Source organism: Perca fluviatilis, chromosome 13 (assembly GCF_010015445.1).
Source record: "Perca fluviatilis chromosome 13, GENO_Pfluv_1.0, whole genome shotgun sequence".
In the NCBI taxonomy this organism is placed as follows: Eukaryota; Metazoa; Chordata; class Actinopteri; order Perciformes; family Percidae; genus Perca; species Perca fluviatilis.
Genome location: NC_053124.1, coordinates 36,456,165 through 36,466,164, shown reverse-complemented (window position 1 = coordinate 36,466,164; position 10,000 = coordinate 36,456,165). Strand labels below are relative to the sequence as shown.

General features: G+C 42.0%; 1 protein-coding gene across 3 annotated transcripts in view; it reads left to right on the top strand.

The window, feature by feature from the left end:
• Nucleotides 1–10,000, top strand: part of LOC120571607 (toll-like receptor 13) — a 13,607-nt gene that overhangs the window by 453 nt on the left and 3,154 nt on the right. Inside the window, exons 2-4 of one of the 3 annotated variants that reach the window (XM_039820660.1) lie at nt 2,375–4,889; nt 6,243–6,360; nt 7,184–7,428. In XM_039820660.1, the coding sequence (XP_039676594.1) occupies nt 2,381–4,889; nt 6,243–6,360; nt 7,184–7,427 (2,871 nt within the window). In that variant the 5' untranslated portion in view covers nt 2,375–2,380 and the 3' untranslated portion in view covers nt 7,428. Of the gene's footprint in view, nt 1–2,374; nt 4,890–6,242; nt 6,361–7,183; nt 7,528–10,000 lie in introns of those variants that run through there. The other 2 variants (XM_039820661.1, XM_039820662.1) reach the window with 2 other exon arrangements.

Genomic DNA, 10,000 nt, shown 5'->3' with positions numbered 1-10,000 from the left:
TATTCAATATATGCATCCTTTAGCGTGACTCTTTACAGAGAAACTCAGATTTACAGATCTGTCGATTAAATCAACTAATCGATTAGTCGATACGATTGAAGTGTTAGTCGACTAAGAAGTTCTTCAGTCGAGCACAGCCCTAGAGATTATTTAGAGAAAGGGGGAAAGACTTTACTGCAAAGTACTAATACCACACTGTAAATAAAATACTCTGTTACAAGTTAAAGTCAGGGAGGGAAAATGTTACTTCAGGGAAAGTCTGTAAGAATCATCAGAGACAGGTAACACACACACACACACACACACACACACATAGAGACAGGTAAACACACACTAACACCCTTACACACACACACCCTGTCTGACACAACCGTTGCCGCACGTCAACCCTGGAGCACGGGCGGTACACACCACGGGGGTGTTAGGAGCTGCGCCCCCCTGCCCCCCTCCCCCTTCAACCCCCCCCCGCCCCCCAGAGGGGCGCGGTGTTGCCATGACTGAACGAGTGGAACCAAGTTGACGGTGCTCCTTTTACACCGCGGCCCCCGACCTGTCGCACCAGACAGACCAGGTAACACACACACACACACACACAGAGACACACACACAGAGACAGGTAACACACACACACACACACACACACACACACACACACACACACACAGACACACACACAGAGACAGGTAACACACACACACACACACACACACACACAGAGACAGGTAACACACACACAGAGAGACAGATAACACACACACACAAACACACACACACACACACACACACACACACACACACACAAAGACAGATAACACACACACACACACAGAGACAGGTAACACACACACACAGAGACAGATAAAACACACACACGCACACAGAGACAGGTAACACACACACACACACACACACACACAGAGACAGGTAACACACACACACACACACACACACACAGACAGGTAACACACACACACACACAGAGACAGGTAACATACACATCAGGAAAATGTAGATAAAGTATTAAAAATACACAAAAATGAGACAAAAACGTTGATACTAAACAGGAAGTCGGCTCTACAGGATGAGTCTTTTGTTGTCTTGTTTTTCCCACATATTTTCTAGTGTTGGTTATTCTGTATTGTGTATTGTTTGTGTCAAACTCAAGGCGCAAAAATCAGGCCATATCAATTTATGTTCCCAACAGATAGATTTTGGCCCACCTAGATGTGAGCCTGTTTTTACAGACTGCAGTTGTGAGAATTTTGGCAGATTTGCCGACTTTGAGGCTCAGAAATTGCCGAAGAACCAGAGAGTTTACATATTCAGGCTGGGGAACAGGTTGTTGATTTGATTTTCTAAACTCTGTGATGGCTAAGGAACTTAGTCAGCGGTATTATCCAACTTTTCGGTTGATAATAATCATGTCAAACATGTCTTGTGGCCCTTAATGCGATTCTCATTTTCCAGTGTGGCCCTTAGTGAAGTTGAGTGTGATACCCCTGGTGTATATTATCATTTTGTTTTTTTTTTAGCTTGATAAGCACTTTGATCAACTATGTTTTTAAACGTGCTATATAAAGAAAATTTAACTGAACCGATCACTAGAAAGTGAATAGCTGAACAATAAAAATGTACTTTAGCATAAAAAAACCCATATAGCATGTACAGTATCTCACAAAAGTGAGTACACCCCTCACATTTAGTAAATATTTCATTATATCTTTTAATGGGACAACACTGAAGAAATTACACTTTGCTACAATGTAAAGTATGAAGTGTCCAGCTTGTATAACAGTGTAAATGTGCTTTCCCCTCAAAATAACCATTTAAAATACCCCCACATCATCACATACCCTTCACCATACATAGAGATTGCCATGGTTTTATGTCAATTAGTCTAATAGCTGGTTTGATTTGCATTGAGAGATGATTATTATTAAGTACCCCATGCCAATCTCTAGGTATGGTGAAGGGTATGTGATGATGTGTGGGGGCTATTTTAATTCCAAAGGCCGAGGGAACTTTATCAGGATGCATAGTATCCTGGATCCATGAAATAACTGGCCTTTCCAAATAAAAGTCTTCCTGCCTCTATGGGAATTTAACATAGGGGTGGACTGACTTTAGTTGCCAGCGGTTTAGACATTAATGGCTGTGTGTTGAGTTATTTTGAGGGGACAGCACATTTACACTGTTATACAAGCTGGACACTTAATACTTTACATTGTAGCAAAGTGTAATTTCTTCAGTGTTGTCCCATTAAAAGATATAATGAAATATTTACTAAATTGTGAGGGGTGTTTCTCACTTTTGTGAGATACTGTACGTGTATCTCCGGCTGAAGAGTCTGTACTTCTCTTATTTTCTCTTTTAGATCAGGATGTCGGTGATGGGAAGTCAGTCTCTGTTCTTTCAGAGTTCCCTCATCTTATATCTGTCCGCTCTGCTTGCTTTTAACTTTAACCCCTTGCTGGCTTACTCGCTGAAAAACTGCACCGTGGATTACTCTAACAACGTGACTTGGGTCGAGTGCACGGCTCGTGGCCTCGCCGCCGTTCCAGATGACATTCCCAGAAGTGCAGTATCTCTGTATCTCAACTCCAATTGCATTTCAAAGATAAACACGACAGATTTGAGCGGTTTATCAAAGCTCAGATACTTACAAATGGAAAATAACTGCATTTCCCAGATTGACGATGGAGCTTTTGCAGACATGGAGTTATTAGAGCTTGACTTGGGGACAAACAACCTCCAAAGCTTAACGGACCACATGTTTCAGGGACTGTGGGCATTGATTACTTTGTCCGTGGAGAAAAACAATATCACGTACATCTCCCCGCTGGCCTTTAAGTCTCTAATCAGCTTACGGACATTAGCTATAAGATATAACCGCCTGCATCAAATGACCGATATCGCGCCGATCTTACAACTACCAAACATAAGTGAACTAATCCTTGATTTTAACAACTTTGCGTCCTTTCAGTCAGACGATTTGCCTTTGACTTTTAATAAATCAAACCTTAAGGCGCTGTGGATGATTGGCAATCCACTGACAAAGTTCAGTATTGAAAGAGACGCGTTTCCGAATCTTCAGCAGATCCATTTAACTGCCGAGACCGGCTTTGAGTGGCACGTACCGGACCCGATGTTTCTGAGGAGGCTAACTTCTTTGGATTTTTTTGTATTCAATGTTAGCCGAGAGATGTACAGAGCGGTGTTGAAGAGTGCGGAGTCAGTGCAGGATCTGTCTCTGAGCTATATGGAGACTGAGCGAGATAGAGATCTGGTGGATGTTGCTTGCCAAGTTCCCCCTTTAAAAAGTCTTCATTTGAGCGGAAATAACTTTGTCAGCATAAATGTAACATTTCTTCAGTCGTGCTCTCGTGTTATTTGGCTGGATTTATCGTATAATTCTCTAGAAGAGCTGTGCGAGTTTTCACTCGGATCGATGAAACAGCTCAGAAGACTGGACTTGCAAAACAACTTGCTGCCTCGAGTGCCTCTGGGCGTCAGAGGCCTCGAAACTCTCGAAATCCTGGATCTGAGTTTGAATGTCATCAGTGAACTAGGCTGCTCTGACTTCCTAAATCTGACACGATTAGTGAATCTAAATCTCAACGGCAATCGCATTTCAACAGTCAAGGGGTGTGTTTTTCAAGGCTTGAATGATTTGAAAGTGCTAAACATCAGAGAAAATGAAGTTCACTTACTTGTCGATTTCTACAAAGTGAATTTACAGAAACTAGAAGTTTTAGATTTGAACATGAATAAGTTGAAGCAGCTCAAAACAGGCGACTTTAGAGACCTAACTTCCCTCAGGTCTTTGAATTTAGAGTCAAATGCATATTATGTTGCACATGAGGGGGCGTTTGAAGGACTTGACAATCTTGAAACCCTTAGTGTTACACCCTTTTGTTATGAAATATCTTACATATCAATGATTTTTACAGGAATGGAACACCTACAAAATCTCCAACTACATCTCACGTCTTTGTTTGAAAGCACAAGAACTCGTGAAAGCAACGAGACACATTTTCACGTTGTTCCGTTACCTTTCTTGAAGAGCTTTGCGATACAAAATTATGATTGGCGTCATGAAATCTCACCCGATTTTCTAAGGGGTCTGAAGTCGTTGGAGTACTTTGCGGCAGATAGATTCTTCACGGCGTCGCCTCACCCAGACACATTTAAATACACTCCCCACCTGACGAGTCTTCAGATAACTCAAAGTGATCTGCAAGTCCTCAACTCCCAAGTGTTTCAGCCAATCCCGAACTTGCAAGCTCTCAGTCTTTCCGGAAACAAACTCCGATCTTTGGATTTTCTCTCCCAGGTCAATCTGTCTTTACTCCGCTGGTTGACGCTGAGAGAGAACCAATTAACCGTGATCAATGAGACTGTCTTCCAGTCTCTCCCTGCACTAACATACCTCGATCTGTTTGGTAACCCTTTCACTTGTAATTGCTCTAATGCCGGCTTTATCCAATGGGTGAAGAACAACAACCAAACTCAGGTCGTTAACGCCTACCAGTACACTTGTTCCTTCCCTTTGGCTGAACAAGGACACAAGCTTCTGGACTTTGACATCCTATCCTGTTGGATGGACATAAGCTTCCTCTGCTTCCTTTCCAGCACTTGTCTGGTTGTTCTTACGCTCCTCGCATCCTTCATCTACCACTTTCTGAGGTGGCAGCTAGTCTACGCCTACCACCTCTTCTGGGCCTTCCTATATGACAGCAGGAAGAGAAAGTCAGGAGCTCGTCATCGCTACGACGCCTTCATCTCCTACAATGTTGACGACGAGGCCTGGGTTTACCAAGAGATGCTTCCGGCGCTGGAAGGAGAGCAGGGCTGGAGACTCTGTCTGCACCACAGAGACTTCCAACCAGGTACACTCTTACTCTGTCTGTCTTCCAACAAGTCCTCCAAACCATAGCATCTCTGCTTAAATGTCCACCCTGAAATTCATTTGTCTTCGAGAGACTGTCCAAAAGTGTGTCACAGAAGTTGAGAGAGTTGTTAAGTTCTCTTGACTATCATGTGAGAATTGTCAGTCTCATTTTGAGCGTAGGCTCTTATAAGGAAGGGAACAAAATATATTTTTCTCATGTTAGTATAGCCAGATAAAAGTATCAACCTGTACCACCTGTTGAAAGGCACCAAAATACAGGAAAAAACATCTACCTTGTTAAAAGATTTCCAGGGGAGAACCCCCAGACCTCTGTTAGATTGTCCCACCCATGTTTTCCATGTTTGCTACACTCATTCTTGGCACATAAAACAAAGTAAACAAGCATTTTCAGAATGTGTCTGAAGGTGATAACTCTAAGATGTTTAAATTTGCACAATGGACTCAGGCACCCTAGAAAAGATCCAACCAAAAAGGTTTTGTATGCTTTTTTGTAAGCAGCAAAAGTTTTCTTGAGTGTCGGCCCCCTGGGTCTGAAGAACTACCAAAATGGCACCAAACTCTTATACCGTAAATCCTCAATTAGGGTTAAAGCTGTACATTTTTCAAGGTGTAAACAACCCTAAGATGTTTAAATTTGCACAGTGGACTCAGGCACCATAGAAAAGATCCAACCAAAAGGTTTGGTACACTTCAAACAAACTAGTTTGTACAACAAACACATCTATCAGTCCCTCCAGAAAAACATGATTATGCAATCTCATAATTCAACGCATAATCAGCCAAAGTCCGCATATTTATGCGTTGGGGGGGCCACATTTTTTCATATATGGCGCACTTTCACCGCATGAATTGCAGATTTCCGCGCAAAATATGCGGGGCTTGCATGATTTCATAATCCCCGCATTTTCTTTGCAAAAAAATCACATATTTCTTAGCAGAAAGTTGTAAAATGTTGCGTTTACTTCACACAAGAGCAGCCATTTTCCCCTGTTGCCATGGGAACGTTATGAAGTGACGTGAACATCATCGTTTTTGCAAGTTCCCGCAATTTCGTTGCATACAATTGCATAAATATCCTATCTATATCTATCATATTCCATCACATTTTTTAAGAAAACGTGCCGCATAATCAAGGATTTTTGCCCCGCAACAATCACAAAAAAACAGATTTTTCTGGAAGGACTGATCTAAAGGCAAAAGTATTTAAGTTTTCTTGAATGTCCACCCTAAAACCCATTTTGACCATAATAACTACATGGGCACCAACCTCTTCTACGGTAGAAGTCAGTCAATGTGGTTTTCCTGCAGTGCGTCTGAACTCTCCCCACAGGTAAACCCATCGTAGACAACATTACGGACGCCATCTACGGCAGCAGGAAGACCATCTGTGTGATCACCCGCCGCTACCTGCAGAGCGAGTGGTGCTCCAGAGAGATCCAGATGGCCAGGTGGGGGCGCTCACTTTTATTATGCGTGCTTTCAATCCAGCGGTGTACGTAGGTTTTGTCTCAACACAGTTTTGTAGTCCACACAGCATTCCTGGATGGGAGAAAAACATGCTCTGTGTTTATTGGCATTTCTTTAAACCAATCACAATCATCGTGGGTGGGGCTAAGCTCCGGACTGAGCCACGGTGCCTCTGCTAAATAGCCTCTGGAAGGAACTAGTTTTGGTGGAACATGTGGACGTTCAGAAGTAGTTTTAGTCGTGCAACAGAAAACTCCGATTGGACAGATAGTCTAGCTAGCTGTCTGGATTTACCCTGCAGAGATCTGAGGAGCAGTTAACAATAGTCCTCACAAATCCACCGGAGGTTAGAGCCCCAACACAGAGACAGAGGAAGGGGACGGACATTGGTTTGGACACGCTTTCTCATTCATTTGAATGGGAAAGCGTGTCCAAACTTTTGACTGGTACTGTATCTAAACCAGAGAAGGTAACGATTGCGATTTGAAGGACTTCAAATCGATTTGTTAAAAACATTTGAAACCTCTAAAAAAAATGTGATTTTTTTTAAGACAGCTGCTCAGAAGCCTCGTAGCTACTTGAAGTATCTTGTTAAGATGGAACGTTATCAACATATACGTATTTGGATAGAGTGCAACAAAGTTAAATCAAACTGTAGTATAATGTAGTATAATATATTATACATACCTGCTCTTCTATCACTGCCTCCCCAAACTAATCCAGCCCTCTAAATTTTGTCCTCCCGGTCTGTCCTGTGCTGTCCCTTGCTGTCCTGGTCTGGTTCTGTCCTGTGTGTTGTTGCAGCTTCCGTCTGTTCGACGAGCAGAAGGACGTGTTGGTCCTGCTGTTTCTGGAGGACATCCCGTCCCACCAGTTGTCTCCGTACTACCGCATGAGGAAGCTGGTGAAGAGACGCACCTACCTGAGCTGGCCCCAGGCTGGCCAACACACGGGAGTCTTCTGGCAGAACGTAGGGAGAGCTCTGGAGACGGGGGACGCTCCCACCGAGACCGCTGACCTGCTCACTCCCAGACTGGCTCCAGACTAGGGTTGGGCATCGTTTGGATTTTAACGATTCTGATTCCAATTCTTCCTTCTGATTCCGGTTCTTATCGATTCTCGATTCTGATTCTTTGAGCGGTGGAGTTGAAACGGGTCACATGCTTATTTCACAAATAAGAGGAAAGTTTTATTTTGATTCAAAGGTTGGTTGCAGTTTGACGGGGGCTTTTTAAACCACTAGAGCACCGCTTACTGGGCTCCATGGCTGCAACACAACAAGCGCCTGGCCGCTACAGAAACCAAAACTTGTGCATGTTAAATTGGGAAGAGATGATCAGATTTGAAACCAAATCCTCCAAACGATTCCAATAAAGAAACCGATTCCAAGTAGGAATCGGTTCTCGATGCCCAACCCTACTCCAGAGTAAAGAGACTAAAGTCACTGGACCGGCAGGACTCGGAGAATATCAACCCCTGAATGATTTCTACTGATAATGAAACAGAAACATCAGACAGTTTCTACACACGTTACGGAACTTATCCGAAACATCCCCGGACATGTCTGCTGGGTTGAGTCAAAATACGACAAAAGTCGGAAAACGTGACAGAGACAAATTGTCAAAAACAAATGAGAAAAAGACGACAAACATGTTGAAAGAATTGTCCAAAAACCCTCAAAAAAAACTCAAAAAAAACTCAAAAAAAACTCAAAAAAATCTCAAAAAAACCTCAAAAAAACCTCAAAATACTAAAAATAATTGTCCAAAAAAAACAAACAAAAAATTATCCAAAAACTTATCCAAAATTTTTTTTAAAGGCAACAAAGACATCGAAATTTTTCTCCCAAAAAAAACCAAACGCTTCAGTAAAAGTCCAGTCTCTCCACCCCCACCGTAAATTACACCTTTGTGTCTGTTAAAGGTACAGATGATTTACTTCAAATTTAGAGTTTTCAGTTTTTTTTGGGATTAACAGAAATGTCTGTAAACTTAAAGTGCTCATATTCTGCTCATTTTCAGGTTCATAATTGTATTTAGAGGTTGTACCAGAATAGGTTTACATGGTTTAATTATCAAAAAACACCATATTTTAGTTGTACTGCACATTGCTGCAGCTCCTCTTTTCACCCTGTGTTCAGGTCTCTGTTTTAGCTACAGAGTGAGACATCTCAACTTCTCTAACATCTTTGTTGGGAGTCGCACATGCTCAGTAGCTAGGTAAGGACTACATGCTCAGTAGCTAGGTAAGACTACATGCTCAGTAGCTAGGTAAGGACTACATGCTCAGTAGCTAGGTAAGACTACATGCTCAGTAGCTAGGTAAGACTACATGCTCAGTAGCTAGGTAAGGACCACATGCTCAGTAGCTAGGTAAGGACTACATGTTCAGTAGCTAGGTAAGGACTACATGCTCAGTAGCTAGGTAAGGACTACATGTTCAGTAGCTAGGTAAGGACTACATGCTCAGTAGCTAGGTAAGCCGGGAGACTTCTTCTAAACGAGGGCGCACTTCACACTTAGCGTGGAATACCTGCAGAACAGGGACATGGAAGTAGTTCTTTTGTAGATTATGGTGAACTTGTGTGTGTTGTAGCAGTGTCTTGCCATTGAGAACGAGCTAGCATGCTATGGTCAGCCAGCTCGTTTCGGCTAGTGCTGTCGAAAGCCGTGCAGATTTTGACCAGCTCACCCGGAGACTGAAGGCAGGACACATTCAGAAACCGTATCTCACTCAGAACACCATGGATGGTTGTTTTTCAAAGTCTGTATGTGTGGAAGCACCAGAGATACAAAATAACACCCCAAATCACCAGAAAAACTTTGTTTTCATAATATGGGCACTTTAACGGAAATGGTGGTCATTTTCTGCCAGCTGTTGGCGTTACATCATAGTCTCTGGTTCTGCTTTGTTTCCACTTTACCCCCTGAATTTGGGGCTCTGCTAAGGAAGTGATACTAAATCATAGTTCAGATACCGGAGGAACTGGAACTGGTGTTCTGCAAGCTCAGGTTTTGCAGGAATGTCAAACTCCGTTTCACTGAGAGCCAGACATGGAGAGTTTATTGACATGCTTTTATTTATTTAACCCTAGTGTTATCAAATATGACCTGTTTTAGATAATTCATCCCACAATGGGGAAATTCACTCGTTACAGCAGCAGTTTTTCCACAATAAAAACAAATCAACAGGCAAACAACAGACAATGTGCAAAAAGTACTGAAAGAATGTAAAGTGGCATTGTATAAAAAGTATTTTAAAGTAAAGTGAGGTGGCCATAGTGTGAACAATATTGTAATGTAATGTAAGATGATGTGAAATTAGACTGAATAATATGTAATTAAATAACATAGCAAAAGTTTTTATATATCAGAAATATGGGTTTCTTTGATCCAAAATGTCCCAAAAATGACAAGGATGTGTGGATCAAACTTTGATTTAAAATTAATGATTACTTTAATTGAATTTTGGGTGTTTTTATTGGATTTTATGAGCATGTTTAAATGGTTTTAAAACAGTATTCTGACTAAACTTTGACATAAACCAGTCTGTGATTCACTCAACATCCTTTGATCTTAAATATTAGTCAAGATAATTCATCAGCCACTGTAAAGCTACTCA